At 44.3% G+C, this 20,809-nt stretch overlaps 1 protein-coding gene across 1 annotated transcript in view; it reads right to left on the minus strand.

The window, feature by feature from the left end:
* GAB2 (GRB2 associated binding protein 2) overlaps positions 1 to 19,075 on the minus strand; it is a 240,619-nt gene extending 221,544 nt beyond the window's left edge. Inside the window, exon 1 of the mRNA XM_044668186.1 lies at positions 18,846 to 19,075. Coding sequence (XP_044524121.1) covers positions 18,846 to 18,920 — 75 coding nt within the window. The 5' untranslated portion in view covers positions 18,921 to 19,075. The remainder of the gene's footprint in view (positions 1 to 18,845) is intronic.
* Between the last annotated feature and the right edge of the window lie 1,734 nt (positions 19,076 to 20,809).

Consider the following 20,809-nt stretch of genomic DNA (forward strand, 5'->3'; position numbering starts at 1 on the left):
TGTAAACAAGTCACTGTCTAACACCGACAAGCCTATGACACCCAGGATGTTTAAAGGCGAGGGCTAAAGGACAAAACGGGCTTCTCCTGGAATCCGGTGATTTTTGATGTCTCGCTTGTCCTTTAGATTGATGTGGGGTATTCTAAGGGGTGGAGGTCAGGCTCCTGGAGGGGAGGGGAGGAGAGGAAGAAGAGAAGACAGGATAGGTTTCTTTTTTAGAGTCCACGAAAATCAATGAATTCACTAAGCAAAACGTGTCATGCCCCCGTGAATTTTCTGTGGAGCTGATTTTTAAGTCACAAAGTAATATGGGATCAAAACCTAGGTAGGTACCTGACTGGCATCCTCAGAGAGGTAAGGCTGTTTTATTCCTTCTTTATAAAGAAAGACAAAAAACAATCCTGGCTAGTAATTATGAGAAGGCAGCAGCAGGGAGGCAGTTGGGTAGCTCAGTGGATACAGAGCCAGGTCTAGAGATGGGAGGTCCTGGGTTCAAATCTAACCTCAGACACTTCCCAGGGCAAATCACTGAATCCCCCACTGCCAAGCCCTTACCACTCTTCTGTCTTGGAAGTGATACATAGTACTGATTCTAAGATAGAAGGTAAGGGTTTTGGGGTTGTTTTTTGTTTGTTTGTTTGTTCTTAAGAGAGGAAGAAGCAGCAGCAGCAGAGTCACCACAGAATCCCCAAATTTCAAAACTGTTAAGTGCTTCCAGAAATCATCCAGTAAAATCCATAAGGGAATAGCTTAGATTTTAAATACTTAAGGAGAGTTAGCATATGCCACCCTTCCCAAATCTGTTTCCCACAACATTCTCTTCTCTTGTTGAAAACCTCCATTTCCTCCAATAGTTTCCCATGATAAACCTGCAGGCTTATAAACGTTCTTCTGAAAATTTGATGCCCAGAAAGGAACCCATTGCTCTAGGGCTGGTCTAACCAGGGCAGAGGATAGTAGGACAAATACCTTCCTTGTTGGATACTAAAGCCTTTCAGTTCCGTTCTCAATAGGCTCTTTGGACAGCCACCATGCACTGTTGACTCATCTTGTGTTTGCAATTCTGTCTGACCTCCAGAGGTCCCCCCACAGGAACTGCTCCTTAGCCACGCTCCCCCCCTCTCCCCACAGCCTATCACTGTATTTCATTCTCGAAATCAAAGTAAAGGACTTCACCTGGATTCTTATTATTCCGTCTTTAAGCAGTTCAGTTCACAGTCTCTTGACCCTTTTTGGAAATCTTTGAAAGATCGAGTGATCAAGGTGGGCAGTTGGGTGGTTCAGCAGATTGAGAGCCAGGTCTAGAGATGGGAGGTCCTAGGTTCACATATGACCTCAGACACTTCCTAGCTGTGTGACCTTGGATAAGTCACTTAACCCTACTTGTCTAGCCCTTAATGCTCTTCTGCCTTAGAACCAATACACAGTATTGATTCTAAGATGGAAAAATGTTGTTGTTTGGTTTTTTTTTATTAGATCACCTCCAACTTCAGGTTATCTATAGCTCTGATAAGTATTTTGTCTATTATGCCTTCCTACAAATCATAAATGGAAACATTGAACATCCTGGAGTTCTCTGCCAGAAACCAGACCACTGAGCTAACCTTAGTCCATTAATGGTCACTCTTTGGATCTGGCTAAATAGTAAGAGCTAGCAGAGACCTTCTGGTTACTTCATTGCTCTTCCTGTTGTACTAACCTGGTCTACTTGTGGCAGCAATGACTTCTTCCTTAGTCTGTTCTCAACAAATTTGAAAGCAACACTCTTGATTTCTCCTCAAGGACAGTGGTCTTTCCTCTGCTGATTATTTCCTATTTCCCTCATCTATATCCTGTATATACATAAGTGTTGGTATAATCTCTCTCGCTCATTAGAATGGGAGCTCCTTGAGGGCAGGGATGATTTCTGCCTTTCCTTGTATGTCCAGGGCTTAGGCAAGTGCCTGGCACAGAGAAGATGCTTCATAAACACTTGCAGGCTTGTTTTCATTTGTGTAAATATTATGGTACAGGAACAGAGATCATTCAGTGCCAGTTAATACAAACACCATTTGCTAGGCTTTGAATTCAATTTTCTGTTTTAAGCAGCAATTTGTTTCTGTGAAATTAATGTTGGGATTGCCTGAGCATATCTTCTCCCCTGCACTCTTTTCCCTACTTCCCCCCAAAAATATCAACCCCTTTCATCTGTACAGAGAAAGGCACTTGGGTTTTCAGGGCAGTGGATGAGAACCCTGGGCCTGGAATCAGGAAGATTCATCTTCTGTGTTCAAATCTAGCCTGATACTTCTTTGTTATGTGACCATGGATAAGTCACTTAACTCCCCATGACCTAGCCCTTACTGCTCTTCTGCCTTGGAACCAATATGCTGTATTGATTCTAAGATGGATGGTGAGGCTTTAAAAACAAAAGTATGTAGATGAAGAAGTCATGAGAATGAGCAGGGCAGCTAGATGATTCACTGTGGATAAAGAGCTCAGCCTGGAGCCACTTCAACTCTGGCCTCAGACACTTATTATCTGTGTGACCCTGGGCAAGTCACTTAATACCTTGTCTGCCTCAATTTCCTCATCTGTAAAATGATCTGGAGAAGGAAATGACAAACCACTCCAGTATCTTTGTCAAAACAATTCCAAATGGGGTAACAAAAAGGCAGAAAGGATTTGAAATGACTAAATAACACCACTGGAGGTTTAAATAGAAGACCTAATCCCACAGGTTACTTTTTAAAAGATTAAATATTTCACTAAGAATTTGATAGTTAATATCAATACAACCATCTGAACTTGTACAGTGATCATTTGCATCTAAATTCATTTCACTGCTTAACTTATCCTAACTTTTCCGTCACTCCCTCCAAGTCCCCATTAGGATTATTTGTCTATTCATTTCCATTCACTTTTCTTGCTAGATGGTCTTACTGGACCTTTATTCTCTTCTCCCAGCCCCGCCCCCCATTTTGCATTATTTCTTTTTTTTTCTTAGTTTAGTTTCCAGCATTTCTTTTTTGTTTGTTTCTTTTCTATTTTATTCTCTCAATTACACAGAATAACAATTTTCAACATATGTTTTCCGAAATTATAAAATCCAAATCATCTTCCTCTCTCCTTCTCTCCCCCTTCCTGGAGATGGTAAGCAATTTGATCTGGGTTATATATGGTTCATCAACACTTTATGCATTCTTTTTTTTTTAACCCTTACCTTCCAACTTAGAACCAATACTATGTATTGGTTCTAAGGCAGTAGGGTGGTAAGGGCTAGACGATGGGGATGAAGTGACTTGCCCAGGGTCACACAGCTAGGAAGTATCTGTGGTCACATTTGAACCTAGGACCTTCCATTTCTAGGTTTGGTTCCCAATCCACTGAGCCACCCAGCTGCCCCCTTATGCGTTATTTCTTAAAGGTCTTTATATTCCTCACATGTTTTTTTAACTCAGTGATATCACAGAATTCTGTTACATTCACCTACCACAATGAATGACTTCCCAGGCATTTAGGTTGCTTCTAGTTGTTGTTGGTTTTTCATTACATATAATGCTGCTCTGAAAAGCTTTAAACAGCTCTTTTGTATATTCTTATCTCAGGATATATTCTCCGTGATGGGTCAAAGGGCCATGGGTTTTAGAGAGTAGCCTCCTTATTTCTCAGCTGGGGATGTGGAAGCACAGGGAGCAAAGCCAGCAAGGAGCACAGCCTGAATTCCAACCAGGCTGTTGTTGATGTTCGGGGGTTTTCAGTCATGTCTGACTACTCTTCGTGACCCCATTTGGGGTTTTCTTGGCAAAGAGACTGGAGTGGTGTGCCATTTCCTTCTCTAGCTCATTTTACAGACGAGGAAACTGACAGATGAGCAAACAGGATATTTTGTGATTTGCCCAGGATCACACAGCTATAAACGTCTGAAGCCAGATTTGAACTCAGGAAGATGAGTCTTCCTGACACCAGGTCTGGCATCTATCTGCTGTGCCACCTAGCTGTCCCAACCAGGGCCTCTGCTCCCAATTCGAGTATTCTTTCCGCCATATCAGGCTGCCTGAAGCTCTGATTCTACCAGGTAACTGACTCAAAGAAAGAAAGAAAGTCTATTAACCATACTCTCAGTTTCTTTGTCTTTCAAATAAAAAGGGGTTAAATAAGACATATTCTTAATTTGGGGGTGTCACTGACTACTATGGCAGTCTTGTAAGGCCCTCAGACCCCTTTTTCAATTTAATTTTTTTTAAAGTTTTTTCCATGGTTCCATGATTCATGATTTTTCCTTCCCCTCTCCTGGAACTGACAAGCAATTCCACTGGGTTATACATGTATTATCACTCAAATCCTATTTCCATGTTATTCATTTTTGTAATAGAGGAATCTAGGACCTCCTCCCCTCTTTTTAGGATGCTTTTCAATGCATAAAAATACATAGGATTACAAAGGAAACCAATCACAGTGAAATACAGTTATGGAAACAATAAGATAAACAAAAAACAATTCAAAGACCCAGTGATCCCTGGTAATGGAAAGAGCACTAGACTGGGGGGAATCAAATCACAGACCTGTTACTTATGATGTAATAAAATGGTCAAGACATTTCCGAAACATTGTAAAAAGAAGATGTCTCAATAAGATGAGAGTTGGCGTAGGAGATCTCAAAGGCCCACTCTAAGTGCAAACCCTACCATCCATATGATCATGAATTCAAGATCCTTGGTACAACAAATATACAAATAAGGAGGTGGAAGTTTTCCCAAAAACTCCCTGACCTCATGTAACTCATATACAAATTCTAAGTCACACACTCAAGAGACACATTCCAGGATTGTGGCTTTCCCTTAATCCTACATTTTCTTCCCCCTCAAGCTTCTTCTTTTCAGGAAAAACTCCAACTTCCTGTGATGAAATGCCATCTGTCCTGGAAGTCTGAGACTCTGTTCTTTGACTGAGCTTAAACGTCTCGGGTCTGTCCCTCATGTTGGCAGGGATATTAACATCAAAAAAGGCTAATGTTACAAGGACAAATATGCAGCTTTAAAGAACTAAGAGTCATGTCATCTAGGATCAGAGAGGACCTGGATTCCAATCCTAGAAGGACAATAAAGTAACCTAGGAGGAACAAATAATACAGTGAATGACTAAGTCAAGATCCACCATCAAAATCCTATTTTTTGCCTTCCTTTGTAGCCTCCACATTTAGCATGGTGACTGATACCTAATTTTTGTTGTTGTTTATTCATGTCCCATTCTTTGTGCCCCCATTTGGAGTTTTCTTAGTAAATATACTGGAGTGGTTTGCAATTTCCTTCTTCAGTTCTTTTTACAGATGAGGAAATTGAGGCAAATAGGGTTAAGTAACTTGCCCGGAATCAATCACAAAGCTAGTCAGTATCTGATGACGGATCAGAACTCATTAAATATGAGTCTGATTCCAAGCCTGGTGCTCCATCAGCTGTGCCACATAACACATGCTTAAATTGCTTGTTGATTTGACTTCACATGTTACTTTAAGAGAAGCATAGCCCTCGTCTCCATTCTCTACATCATAGCTACCATTTCAAACCCAAAATCTCAGAAATACATCCATTCAGTCACTAAAGTGATTTTCCTAAAGTGCAAGTCCCACCAATTCATCCCAACTCTCTAAATGCCAGTAGGATTAAATGCAAAATTCTTTTTAGCATTTAAATTTCTTCATAATCTAGCCCCTTCCTACCTTTCTAGATTTTATACACCTAACTCTCTGCTGTGCATTCTTAGATCCACTGACACTGGCCTCTTTGCCTATTCATTCCATCTCCGAGCCTTGGGCATTTTCTCTAGCTATCCCCTCATGCCTGGAAAGCTCTCCCTCCTCATCTTACTGGTTTTTCTGGCTTCCTTTTAAGTCCTAACTAAAATCCCTTCTTCTACAGAAAGCCATTCCCAACCCCTATTGCTAGTGCCTTCTCTCTGTTCATATTTCCAATCTATCCTATATGTAGCTATTATATATTAGATTTTTTTTGTTCTTGCTCCCATTAGATTACAAGCTCCTTGAGAGCAGGGAGCTTCTTTTGCTATCCTCAGCACATTGTAGGCACTAAATAAATATGGATTGACTGATTGATCTCAAACTCAACACCATACCTCTCAGAAATTAAATTTCCTCATCTGTTAAAAGGGGATAAACCCAGCTTATATTCCCTACCTCAGTGAACTATTATAATTACAAGGGACTCACAAAGCACTATGGAACTATGAGTTGATATCTTCTTACCTCCACTGCTCCAGAATGAACCATGATGAACTATCATGGAGTTGAGCCATAACTACTACAAGGGAAATGGGACTTTTCCCAGTATGGTAGGCTTCCTTCTCGGCTGTCGTCCCATGGCCTATCTAGCCATCCTTAGCTCTGTCAGGTGGCACCCTTTCCCTGGGACCCACTTCCCTTCCCCAATCCCCACAGCATGGGATAGATGTCTGATACCATTGATATCACTTACATATCCACATGGGAAATTCCTAGTTAGAGCTCTTAGGGCAAGAAATCTGTAGTGCTTGCAGCTTCAGATTGTGCACAGAGGAGTGACAATAAGAACTGTAATTATAATAGGGATAGTAATAGAGATTTCATTCCTATATGGAATTTCCAGATAGGAAATTCCCTTTACCATTTCAGGTTGGCACCTTTGGGATCAAGGTAAGAGAAGTAACTTGTCCATAGCCAGTATATGTCACAATTAGGACCTGAACCTGCAAGCTCATTAACTGCTACACTGCTTTGCCTCTAACAGCAACAACAGATCCCTGATCCATGTTTTGAAGTTCAGAAAGCACTTTATAGCCACCCTTACCTAATCTCCAGTGACAATACTAGCAGGCGGGTAGTGGACCAGTCCCATTTTACAAGTTAGGAGACAGAGGTCCAAAGAGGAAAGGAACATACATATCCTCCCAACAACCCTTTTGTGGAGGCAATGCAAGTCTCATTACCCCCAGGTAGATCTTCTGGTTGTCTGTGGTCATCTAGCTCAGCCTGGACGTCTCCATATCTTCGCCTTGCTGGAAAAAGGCCAGCCTGTGTGGCTTTGCTCAGAGGGATTAAATCAGATAGGTTGACAGCTTCAAAGCTATTTTATTAAGTGAGCAGCAAAGGCCTCCCTTCCTGCTCCCTCCATCTTTACTTCCTCTGGTCCTTTGCCACCACTGGGAAAGACTTACATAACAATTAAAAGCCTGGGATCTCCAATTCTACTCCTCCCCTCTGTGCCCTGGAATGACCTGGGGTTGGGGAAGTTTACTAAGAGGAGACTCCTGTTCCTTTCCAAGTTCAAAGTTTTTGTCAACATGAATGACAACATCCAGGCATATACTCTTTTTTTTTTAACATCTTGTTTTCCCTTTTACATGTAGAAACACTTTTTGACAATTGTTTAGACATTTTAAAATTCAGATTTTCTCCCTCCCTCCCCACACTAAGTGGTGAATCATCTGATATAAGTTATACCCGTACTTTCATTTAATACGTATTTCCATATTGCTCATGTCATGCCAGAAGACATATCGCCTATACAATAGAGATCTCATGAAGGAAATGTAGTGGAAGATGGCAAGTTTTGATCTGAACTCTGATTCCAAAAGTTCCTTCTTTGGCTGTGGATAGCATTTTCATGATGAGTCCCTTATGGTTATGTTGAAGACTTGCTTTGCTGATAATGATTTAGTCCTTCACAGTTGATCATGGTATAATATTTCTGTTACTATAGACAGTGTTCTGGTTCTGCTCACTTGCCTTTGCATCAGTTCATATGCCTTTCCTGCTTGTTTTTTTTTTGACTCATCCTGTTCATATGGCATAGTAGTATTCCATTACAACCATATACTACAACTTGTTCATTCATTCTCCAAGCAATGGACATCCTCCTTCAGTTTTCAACCCTTTGCCACTAAAAATATTTTGGTACAGGTAGTTCCTTTCCCCTTATCTCTAATTTCTTTGGGATACAGACCTAGTAATGGTGTTGCTGGGTCAAAGGGTATGCATACTTTTGTGGCCCTTTGAGCCTGGTTTCACATTACTTTCTAGAATGGTCATATAGGTTCACAATTCCACCAACAGTGTATTAGTGTTCCAGTTTAGCCACATCTCCTCCAACATTTATCATTTTCCTTTCTGGTCCTGTTAGCCAATCTGGTAGATATGAAGTGGTATCTCAAAGTTGTTTTAATTTGCATTTCTCTAATGAATAATCATTTGGAGCATTTTTTTTTAATATGACTATGGAGAGTTTTAATTTCCTCCTCTGAGAACTTGGGCAAAATACTCTTGAGTAGTCTCCTTGAGGCTGCGCTCAAGGTCAGAGGACAAACCCAGATCCTCTATGGAAGCCCTGACAAGGATGATGATGGCAATGTTGTGTGCTAGAAGAAGACCAGGGTTGAAATCTAGCTCTGCCACAAGCTTACTATGGGATTTTTTCTGGATCTCAGTTTCTCCATATGTAAAATGCAACTTCCCCAATACAGACAAGGCTTTCACATAATGTTAAAAGAATGATAGGCTCTATAGATTCATAGATTCTTTGTTCAAACTGTAAGGAGAGCTAGAAAAGAGCCTCACCCCATAAAGACTCTCTCTCTCCCCTCTCTCATAACATTGGTTACCGGCTCCCTTTATTGTTATAAAACTATTTCAACATTATGTGCAAGTTCTAGTCTGTATTAAGGGAGTTGTACTGATTGATATGGCTGGAGCCAGGCCCTCAAGGAATTTACAATCACTCAACTCCCCTTTATATACTTTATATCCCAGTCATCCTAGCGTCACTATCTCCCTATTCCTTTCCCCATCTATGTACCTTGGCTTCCATTCCTCTAAAATGAACAAACCTTTTCTCATTTCTGCTTCTTTAAAGCCATCCCTCTCCATCCATGGTCTAACTCAAGAGGTGCCTCCCACCATGAAGGCTTCCCTGGAACCTCTCCTCTGAATTGCTTGCTCTTCAAGATTTCTCTCCATGCCTTTGCCAGGGCCACTACAACACACTCATCAAACTCTGCCTAGCATAGTCACACATCTGATCTCCTCTTCCTGGATTACAAGTGCCTTATGGCAGGCCCTGGATTTTAGCTCATTTCTATAAAGCCTACTTCAGGCAGAGGGTCTTTGGACATAATAAGTACAAAATCTTGCTCAATTGAGGACTTAGAAAAAAAAATTGAAGTTTAAAAACTCTCAGCAAATACAAAACAAAATATAGAGTGGAACCTCAAATATCTACATACAACTGGAAGTTTCATAATTAAACATAAATAACATTTACTGTCCAATTTAAGTATTATCCCTGGGGTTGAGGGTGTCTGGCCTGTCTAGCATAACAGATTGGCCTGCAGACAAGGGATAGATTACTTAATCTCTGCTGTTACCCCTTCCTGTCTTACCACCTGTCTTAGAATTAAAAAAAAAAAGTCACAGCATATGCTGAGATGGCACCATGGTATAATGGTTAGAAAGATGGCCTCAGAATCATTGGTTGGAGTTTTAGGAGCTTATGACATATATTGTCTGTGTGACCCAAGGTGAGTTTCTTACCTTTCCAGTGTTCTAGGCAGCTCTAAATAGCAGAGAAAGTACTGATCCACATTGAAGGGAGTTCTTTAGACAATTCTACACATTATTATATCTCCTATATATTTATTATTATATTTATATATATTAAAGAAAATTCAAAGAAACCAGTCCATATGCAAACTTACAAATGGGACCTAACCAGAACTCAAAAGGAAAAACTCGATTCAGGGTTTGAGACTTTCAGTTTGATATGGTAGCATTCCTTAAAATTAACTAAGTTACAAAAACAATTAACATTTTTTAAAAACCCTTACTTTCTGTCTTAGTAGCAACTCTAAGCCAGAAGGGCAAGGACAAGGCCAGTGATGGTAAGCCTTTCAGAGATGGGGTACCAGGCCCTCCCCCGCCCAAGATCAAGTGCCATGCCATGCCCCACCTTATCCCAACAGAGAAGAGAGGAAGAGCTCCCATTGGCTGTCGGGCAGAGGAGCAAGAGAAGTGAGGACCTCAGGCACGTGGAGGGGCGGAGGGGAAGCTACCCCAAGTCCCTCTGACTGGCAAATGCAGGCATGCCCACAGAGAGGGCTCAGTGTGCCCATTTTGGCATGCGTGCCATAGGTTCACCATCATGGGACTAAGTAAATGGGGTCAAATGACTTGCTCATGGTCACACAGCTAGGAAGTATCTGAGGCCACATTTGAACCCAGGTCCTCCTGATTCCATGCCTGGTACTCTATCCACTGAGCTTTCTAGCTCCCCCAACATTTAAAAAAATATTTTTGGAATTAAAGTTACAATGGTGAAATGGTCACAATGGTAGAATTAAAGTTACAATGATGGCTTTTAAACCATTCAAATTTATAACAGGTAAAACTGCATGGGATTTTAAGGGACTGTAGTGTTGCTTTTTTTTTCTTTTAATTAAGGTATTAATTTCACTGTTTAAAAAATTCCCAAATCAAACTTTCTTGTATTTGCATGGGTCCTGTCCACCCATTTGCCAAAAAAAAAAAAGGCAATTTTCTACATTTAGACCATAACAGACTAATCGGACACTTATTTCAATTATCAGAGATCTTCACCAAGTTAAAGAGATCCTTATTGGGTCCTGGGAGAGGCAGATAGTATAAAGAGGACTGAGTTCAAGTTTCAGCTCTCTCATGTCTAATTGTATAGTTTGGACAAGTCATTCTACCTCTAGGACAGAGCCTCAGGTTCTTCTTGGGTAAAATGAGGACAATCTTTACACTACCTACCTCATAGGTTTGGCAGGCATAAATGAGCTCGTTTAAGTAGCAGTATACAAATGTAAGGTAAAAATATACCGGGGGCAGCTGGGTGGCTCAGTGGATTGAGAGCCAGGCTCAAATCTAGCCTTGGACACTTCCTAGCTGTGTGACCCCAGGCAAGTCTAGCCCTTACTGCTCTTCTGCCATGAAACCAATACAGAATATTATTTCTAGGATGGAGGGAAGGGTTTTAAAAATAATAAAAAATACACCAGTCTACTTCCATCCCAGAGGGGATAAAGAGCAGAGAGACACACAGGGACCTCTTCCAGCTGGAGCTATTCAAATATCGTTGTTTATTACTATTTGGTCCACAGGCTACAAGCTGATAGGCCCTTAGGACTTGAGTCACATTGGTATGGGAAACTAATTACCACTTTACTGAGCTGCTCACTTTTCCCCCAGTGGGAGGAAGTGCTGAGAACAGGGACAATGAATGAAGAAACATCAAGGAAAGTCCACTCTGAGTGAAAATAGCAGAAAGAAATACAAAGTTCATTCTAAAGCCACAGCAAGGATAGTGGCAGAAACTGGACCTGTGATTTCACTAAAAAAAAAAAAAAAAACAACTCCCAGGAAAGCAAACCCCTCATCCCAATGCAAGTCAGCACCTTCTCTGCAATTTGTAGTCTTCCAGCTAGCTGCTTTGAGCTCAGACAGTTTATGGAACTTTCCTAGCATCACACAGCCAGCATATTCCAGAGATCGGTCGTGAAACCCAAGTTTTCCTGATTCAAGGAATCCTGTTCCAGTGGGATGATTATTTCTCTTTTTCTAAAACTCTTACCTTCTGTCTCAGAATCAATATAAGCATCGGTTCCAGGGCAGAAGAGTGGTAAGTGTTAGTAGGCAACTAGGGTTAAATGACTTGTCTAGGGTCACTCAGCTAGAAAGTGTCTAAGGCTTGAACCCAGGTCTCCCAACTCCAGGCTAGGTGCTCTATCCACTGTGCCACTTAGCCACCCCCGGATGATTATTTTTCCAAATGTTCCTTTCTTTCTGTGCTTGTATGGCATAGCATATAAGATGGCTAGTCTTCCAGGGAGGAAAGTTTGTTCTGACAAAAGTCAGCTTGGCCAACTGGTCAAATCACTTCATTCAGTGCTCCGGGCAATCCTCTGAAGAGCTGCAGAACTACATCAGTGTGAGAGATTTCCACACTGGGGAGTTACCTACTCTGACCTAGAATCACTGATCCTGACCAAAAACAAACTTTTTTTTCCCTTCCAGTCCTCCAAACCACTGATGCAGGACAGAGTGGAAAAGGCCTGGGACTAGGAGCCAGATACCAGTTTCTGTCACTTACTAGACTCTGAGAAACTGTAAGTGACAGAAAATATTTGATCAGTTTCCCTGAGATCTATAAAAATAGGGAAATTCAAAACTTGCCTACACACTTTCTGGGTTGCTTCAAGGATTGGACGAAGAAAAAATTGAACTAGATGGCCTCTGAGGTCCCTCTACTCTCCCACTGCCTAATATTTGAGATCTGCCACATGACACGATGATAATGAAGTCTCTGAAATGCAGTCCTGGAATGCAGGTCAGGGACAGAATAATGATGGCAATGATAGTCAGCATCTACATAGTGCCTACTATGTGCCAGGCACTAAAAGCTTAGTCTCAGAAAATATTCTGCTTCGCTCTAAAACTCCAAACTTCCATTCCTAGCATCTGAAACCCTTAGTTCGATTTTTTTTTTTAAACCCTTGCCCACCTTCCATCTTAGAAAAGAATTGATACTAGTACTGGTTCCAAGGCAGAAGAGCGTTAAGGGCTAGGCAATAGGGATTAAGTGACTTGCTCAGGGTCACACAGCTAGAAAGCTTCTGAGGCCAGATTTGAAACGAGGTCCTCTCTTCTCCAGGTCTGGCTCTCCTTCTCCTGAGCCACCTAGCTGCCTCCCAGGTCAAGCTTCTCTTTGTTCCTTACTCTTTACATTCCAAACATTGGCCAAGTCCTACTACCCCTTATCTGCAAGCCCTTTCACTTTAAACTCCTCTCCCCTTACACTGGCATTGATCTTGTTCAGCTCCATCCCACCCTTTTCTCTTCTCTCCAGGTCTATGGTCTTTTCACCTGACTTTAATCTTCTCACTGCTACTCCCTCCGGATCCTGACATTCAAATGTCCTCCCAGGTCTGACTCAGTTTCAGAGTTGGAAGGAACCTCAGATGTTTGACTCAAACTTGAGTAGGAATCCTAAATGTATTAATTCAATAAACATTTATTAAGTGCTTATCCCATCTAGGCCCTGGCAGATTCAAAGAGAAAAATGAAATCTTTCCAACTACATTTCCATTTTTCTTTTCCACCAAACATCTTCCATATTCAAGCAGAACCACACTACCCTCCCCATCTGTCTTCTGTCTTCTTGTTCATGCCCTCATAAATGGCCCCCTGAACTCCATCACTTCCTTTGAGGCTCAGCTCCATTAAGCCTTCCCTGACACCCCCAGAAAAAAAATCACCCTTCCACCTCCAAAATTTCTCCAGCACTCTTGTCTGAATCTCTCCTTGGTCCTGATATCTGGCCTCCTTTAGCCTAAGCTGCTTGAAAGCAGGAACTGAGTCTTCATTATCCAGTTAAGTGAGGACATGAATCATTAAGCCTCTTACTTCTGGCATGGATGTGTCACCCTGTGGCTCAAGGGCGCCACTCACCAAATCCAGGATTCCCCCAGATTGGGTTCCCCAGTCAGAGAGGTCTTCCTCTACAAGACTGTCTTTTTATATTCCTGTTCCCAACACTGAGAGCAATGAGATCAGTAGCTGGGGCCAGGAAATTCTTCTAATCCAATCCTTAACCAAATAGGCATCTATTCTACAACAAGTCTACTCTCAAGTGCCCCAAACTCTTCAATTCTGAAGTCTCTTCCCTCCAGGATTTCCCAGAGGAACTTAACCCCAACCAACAAAAGAGGTAGGTGTGGCCTGAGGTCAGTCCCATCCAGGTCTTCCCAGTTAACTTGGTGTTCATCTCTGTCCCATTCTTCCTGACCCTGTTTAGGGTTTTCTTGGCAAAGATACTGGAGTGGTTTGCCATTTCCTTCTCCAGTTCATTTTACAGGAAACTGAGGCAAACAGTGGTTTGCCCAGAGTCACACACAGAGACATTTGAACTCAGGCCTCTTTGACTCCAGACCACCTAGCTGCCCAATGTTGTTGTTGTTCAGTCATTTCTATGTGTAGGACCCTTCGTGATCTTGTGGACTTATCCTGTCCAGGGGGTTTTCTTGGCAAAAATACTTGAAAGGGTTTGCCATTTCCTTCTCCAGTAGATCAAGGCAAACAAAAATGAAGGGACTTGCCTTGGGTCACAAAGTTAGTGTCTGAAGTCACATTTGAACTCAGGTCTTCCTGACTCCCAAGCCCAGCATTCTAAACACTGAGCCAACTAGCTGCATCCAGCATAGTTATACTCCGAGGCTTTCCCCTTTCTTGTGAAGTTCCTATTGTTTGGGGAATGCGGGAAGAGAGGAGTAAGTGTTCTGGGTGGTCATTCAGGTCCTTTAAGGCAGTGACCAGTACTAGACCTAGAGTCGGAAAGACCTGAATTGAAATCTGGCCTCAGACACTTAAAACTATATGACTCTAAGCAAGTCACTTTAACCTCTTTTGGCCTTAGTTTACACAACTGTAAAATGGAGCTATAACAGCACCTGTCTTCATATGTTGTTATAAAGATCAAATGAGATAATATTTGTCAAAAAGCATTATATACACTGCCTAGCACATAGTAGGCACTATTTAAATTCTTATTCTCTTCCCTTCCCTTGCTGACTTGAATCCTTTAATGATAAACCCTCCTGGGGGTAGCTGGTAGGCTCAGTAGATTGAGAGCCAGGCTCAGAGACAGGAGGGCCTGGGTTCAAATATGGCCTCAGACACTTCCTAGCTGTGTGACCCTGGGCAAGTCACTTAACCCCAATTGCCTAGCCCTTACTGCTCTTCTGCCTTGGAACCAATACACAGTATTGAGTGCAAGTCAGAAGGTAAGGATCTAAATAAATTTTTTTTAAAATGACAAACCCTCCTCTTCCCTGGCTTCCTTCAAGAATCAACTTAAAACCTAGTCTCTTTTCCCATTTGTAGCAATCCTTTCCTCATCAACCTTCTTCCCAAACTAGTGCTTGCCCTCTGAGATGCTCTTTATTTACTCTGTTTAAATCCTGTACACAGTTATTTGCATGTTGTCTTCCTCGTTAGACTGTGAACTCCTAAAGATGAAGGACCCTGCTTTTATAGCCTTCTCTACATAGCCAGCACTTAACAGAGTACCAGGCACACTTTTACTAGCTTTGTGACTCTGAGCAGGTCACTTAAGCACCATCTGCCTCAGTTTCCTCAGGAGAATAATAATAGCACCTATGTAGGAGGATAAAACAAGGGACTGTAAAGTGCAGTATAAATGTGGTTAGTATTATCAACCATTCCCCACCTTCCAACTCTGTAATGTTGTTGCAGCCAGTTCTGTTTCTCTCACTCCAGTGAAATGCTTTGGCTCCCAAACCACTCTCTTTCTTTCTGCCAAATAACAGCAACATCCTAAGAAAGGAGAAAGCTCCTCCCTTATAACCAAGCAGAGGAGGGGTGTGGCCGTCCCGAGGCCACGCCCACTCCCTCAATCCTTTGGAGAGTTATGGAGGGCAGATTCTTCCGAGCTGGAGGCGGGAGAATCTCTCTAGATGCCCGGTCCATCAGTTTTTACAAAGGATAAAACACTTTGACGTGACTTGCCCCGAGGCACACTGATAAATAAGATTATCTGGTGTTATTTCCACTCCAGAAGACAGCAAGGGGAATATGGGCAAGGGGAGGAACTGAAGAAGGCTGCCTCTTTTTACCCAGGTGGGAAAGTTGGGGTAAGGGCAACCTCACCCCAGCAATACGGCTCAAGCTTAGAGAATGGCTGGACAGTGGATCAGGTTTTGCCTGGAGGTGGTTTCTTTTCAAATTTCCAGAGAAGTCTTTTTTTTTTTTTTTAAACTAATACTTCCACTTGGGCTAGTCTCTAGCTGGGCAGGTCCTCTGGCTTATTGAGTAGAAGGGAGGTGGGAAATTCTGTGTAAACTAAGGTCAGAACAGCCGCCGGTCTGATAGATAAAGAGCCTGCGTCTGGAGCTAGGAGATCCGGCGTTTGAATCCACTTCTTAGCTCTATGATAGCACTGAATGATAACATTAGGAAGTACTATGCCTTCTGGTGTCAGACCTGACAGTTTCAGATAGTTATTTTGAACTGAAAGACATCTCAGTGCCTCCCTTCACTACCTACCCAGCTGATTAATCATTATTTGCATGTTTCCTCCCCCATTAGAATCTGAGTTCCTGAATGGCAGAAACTGGAATTGTGTCCTTTGTTTTGCTCCTGGGCTTAGCCTCGAGCCTGGCACACAGTAGGCACTGCAATGCTGGTAGACTGTCTCACAGCTGCGAAGTCCCAAAGAGAATCTGAGATGCAACCCTGACAAATAAACAAGCAGTTTCAGTTGCAAGACTCTGAAACAAGCTTCCTTAGAACAGGTTCAAACTTTTACAGTATACTTTTTTGTTATTGTTTTCCCAAAAGGGCTACAACAACATTTCTCTGAAAAGATTTTAGACACCCCCCCAAGCTGGCTATGAATTCCTTTTGCTAGTAAATTTAGGTGGGTCTCTATTTTGCTGAAAAAAATACCAAAGAAAAAACAATAATAAATATTCTCTACAGGGATTTCTCAGTGAACTGGGAAGAGGGGATAATTTTACCTCCAAAGAAGAGGCCATGACAATTTCTGACTCTATGGATTTTATTTTTATTTATGCATTCAAAAAAATTAAGAATCTGCCAAACCCTGTTGAGCCAAGCATAGAGGCAATATTCCTGCCCTAGCAATGCTTACAGCTGAATAGAGAGATGAAAATAACTACAGGCTAGCTCCCATTCTAATGAGAATATACTAAATGACTAAAAGGAATCAGAGAGGATTGGATTACATGATTTTCTCTAAAATCCTTTCGGATCTCATGATTCTCTAAAGGGCTCTCAGATAAGATGAGGAACCGATCCTTTACCACCCCAGTTCTGAATCCCCAGGCTCTCCCCAGTCATGACCTAACTAACTAGCAGCCTGCTTGCATTAGAAAACACAGAGCACAAAAACTTCCTTTGAAAAACAGAAAGTCATTTCCTCAGTCCAAAAGCCAGAACTCACTTGGTTCGGATCTGGAAACCTAAGGCAGGAAACTCTGGTGAGCCTCTACCTCCCCCTTCCCCCCACCAGCCCCCAACAAGACAGCCAGCCACTGCTCACAGCTGACAGTGGGCCGGGTTTGTACACAGTTCCCTAGATGCAATGCAGCTGGAAGGCAATCTCTCCCTCTCTCTCGCCTGTGGGAGTGACTTCAAGGAGACCCGATTACTGGTGCAACTCCTTTCAGGAGGGGGAAGACAGAGATGAAAGCTGGAGGGAGTAGGAATAAGGATGGATGGACTTCCAAACTGGTTTCAGAATCCTATGCTGGGGGAGGCGGAGATCACCTCCGGGGACAGTAGACAATGTCTCCCCCGGATGCATCAATCTTCTAAGCAGACCCTCAAGATTTTGCTGCCGACTGGCAGACGCTTGCAGCACCAGCCACTCAAACGTTAGCATCCTTAGGACAGAGTCTGGGTCCAAGGGAGACTGCCTAACAGCCTCCAGGCTCCGCACCCGGCTCATTTACCTAAGCAAGCAAGCAAGCAGGCAAGCTTGCTCTCTCTCTCTCTCTCTCTCTTTCTCTCTTTCTCCCTCCAAGAGGCCGCCCCAGCAGTTTCAATAACCACTGTCAGCTAACACCACCTGGCAACCGAGAACCTTGATCTCTCGGAGCCACCGGGGGCTTACAACCAGAAAACCCGGCCAGTTTGAGCGGACAAACTGCAGTGTCACCATCAGGAAGGGGGAGGGACAGTGTGTGTCTGGGAAAGAGACTAAGGCAAAAAGCAGAAAACAAATGAGTCACTTGATACAAGTTGTGCACATGCGATGGTGACGCTCCCCTCGCGGATGGCACGGGGCACAGAGTAACCCACCTAGACCCACGAGCAGCACAGAGAAAGAGGTCGAGGGTGTGCAACCAAAGGTGACCTATTCCTGGTGCTGCCCGATCTCGAACCTTCTCCCCAAATCTGGCTTCTTTGCGTCGCCCCCACCCAGAGGCTGCCATCAGCTACTCTGCTTTCCCCAACCCCCTTCCCTTTCGATAAACTCCATCCACTCTACTTAAGGGCTATTTATGCATGCTTTCTACCTCCCTCTCTCTCTCTAGACCCCGTCAATAACAACTTCAATACCGTGTGTTTTGCCACCGAGGCGCCTAAAAGAGCGTCCCCCTCCCTCCACTCTCCCCACAGACATCGGCACCACCGGCACACAGATCACCAACGAGAACGGCCCCTCCGGACAAGAGGGGACCGATCGGTCACGTCCCAGTAGCAGCCCCAGGCTCCCTCTTTTCCTTGCACTCCCCTCCCCCGCGCCTGTTTGCTTTCTCCTGTGCACCTGCGGCAGGTGTGCTCGCAGGCTACCCGGAGTGAGCCGGCTCGGGACCAGCCGGGGAGAGCCACGACCCCAGCCCAGCCCAGCCAAGTCCCATTTTAATCCCGGGCTTTCGCTTTCACGCTCCATTAGCGCGAATCCCACCCCCACCCCCCTTCCCGGTAGCTTTCCCGCCCCGGGCGCTGGGCTGGGGAAGGGGTGGTCCTCCCGGCCTTCAGCTCCGCCGGCCTCCCGCAGTCTCTCCCGCCAGCCCGATTCCCAGGGACGTCCACCAGTCAGCCAGTCCTGGCCCCCAGGACACCAGGGACTGGGGCAATCCCCAGGCTGGAGCCCTGCCCCTCAGTGTCTGGGGCTGGTGGCCGAGCGCGCAGCCCCAGGGTGGGGCAAGGAGGCCCCCCCAGGGTTGTTCCCCCCACCCCCACTCCCGGCTTCCACCCCAAACTCCCGGCCCCGAACTGGCTCCCACCGCTTCCCTCCGGTTCCTGCCGGACTTACATAGCGCCTCAACTTCTTCTCCGGGGGCGACTTCCTCAGCCAGCCGGCACACACCACCTCGCCGCCGCCGCTCATCCTCGCCCAGGCACCCGAACGGGGCTCTATTTGCCGTGGCCCCCGGTCAGGGGCATTCACCAGTCCCGATCCACGCACTGACGGGCAGACAGCGGCCTGGGGCGGCCCCTGAGAGCCGTCGGGGAGAAGGTCTCAGCAGCTCCGGGGCGCCGCAGCCGCCGCCTTCTTACAAGTCCCGAGCTGCCCACGGATGGGGCCGGGGCTTCAAGTGTCTGTGCAGCGGGTGGGGGGCGCGGAGCGCGCCGCGTCTCAGCCCTCCTAGCTCACTGCCACTGCCGCCGCCGCCGCCTGAGCTCGCGCCGACCCACGGCCACGGCCACGACCACGGCCGGCTCGCGCTGTCTGGGTGCCTGCCTCCGTCTCGCTCACACACACTTTCCAAAAAAACAACCACCCAGCTGTTCGGGGCTCTAAGAAGGCAGGAAACTGCTTTTGCCCCGGGTTTCCAATGCGATTTTTTTTACCACGCCCACATCGCAGTGTAAAGCGAGGCACCGGCGAGCCGCTTTAAAGACACAAACACGGCGGCTGCTCAGCTGCGGACGGACTATGGGCTCGGAAGGGAGGCGGCTCCGGGAGAGGTGGGGTCAGCGGGGCGGCGATGGGAGGTACGCGCGGCTGCAGAGGAAAAAACTGGCCCCCGCACCGGGATGGGCTTTCTGCTTTCTTTCTTTCTTTCTTAAAAAATAAAATATATGTGTGTATATGTACACACATATGTATATGCATATACATACATATATATCACGCATACTCTATTAAGCCAAGGCTAATAAGAATGACTAGTAATAAATCACATTTAATAAAATTAAATTTTAAAATAATCACTTCTTTCCAGCCTAGAGTAAGAGAGAGAGTCCAGGATTTGAGAGTCCGGTGACAGCTGGGTTTGAATCCTTGCTTCTGACATCTAGTTAGTACCTGTTAATGACCTGGTCAATAACGTACATTAATCAATCCCCGGACGTTTATGATGCGCCTACTTTGGTCCAGGCACTATGCTAGGTGCTGGGGATATAGGTACAAAGAAGGAAAGGATGCCTCCTCTCAAATGTGCCTCAATGGGAATGAAGCAGGAGCTGTGGTATAGTGGAAAACCGACTCTCATAGTATCTGTGTGACCTTAGGTAAGTCTCTTCTCCTTGGTTAATTTCAGCACTTATAAAATGAGGAGGTTGGAAATCATCTCCAGAGTCCCAATTCTAAATAATCTGATCCTTGTGCTAAGCTATGTATCAGTGAAGAAACTGTGATTATACAGCTAAGCTGTTATAGTTATTCCATTCCAGCTCTGCGCAGGACAGACCTTTGGATAGGTGGCATTTTAATTACTCAGCTTCAGTTTCCCCATCTGCAAAATGGGTTCAAGGATATTGCTACAGTGGGATATGAGGGAAGTGCTCTGAAAATCTTTAGAGGTTATTAGAAAGAACGTAAGCTGTTGTCAATTCGCACTTCCTCCCTCCAAGTATTGTCCATTCATTCAGTAAAACATTAAGAACTACTATGTGCATTAAATTAATGGGTGTTCCAGTCAAAATTTGAACCCAGCTCTGTCCTCACTCCATATCCAGTGCTGAGGTTGGGAGGGAGAGAGTAGACCAGCTCCCTCAGAAAGGTGGAACAAATGGCAGGCTTTTCTGACTCTCCCAAACAGAATGAGGGTTTTAACAGGGGAGTCCACGGAGCATAGTATTTTGTTATTGATTTTTAAATGATGTACTACTTGAAAGGGAATTTGATGGCTCCTAGCATTTCATACCTACTCCAGGAGTTTCAGGTTTCAGCAGCTCGTGTTCCAGCTGAAATTAGCAATCCACTTCCCAGCAAGGATTTAATTATCTGTCTCTCCCACTGGGGGGAGTTGGGGGGGGGTGAGGATAAAAGAA

Source organism: Gracilinanus agilis, chromosome 3 (assembly GCF_016433145.1).
Source record: "Gracilinanus agilis isolate LMUSP501 chromosome 3, AgileGrace, whole genome shotgun sequence".
NCBI classification, from domain to species: Eukaryota; Metazoa; Chordata; class Mammalia; order Didelphimorphia; family Didelphidae; genus Gracilinanus; species Gracilinanus agilis.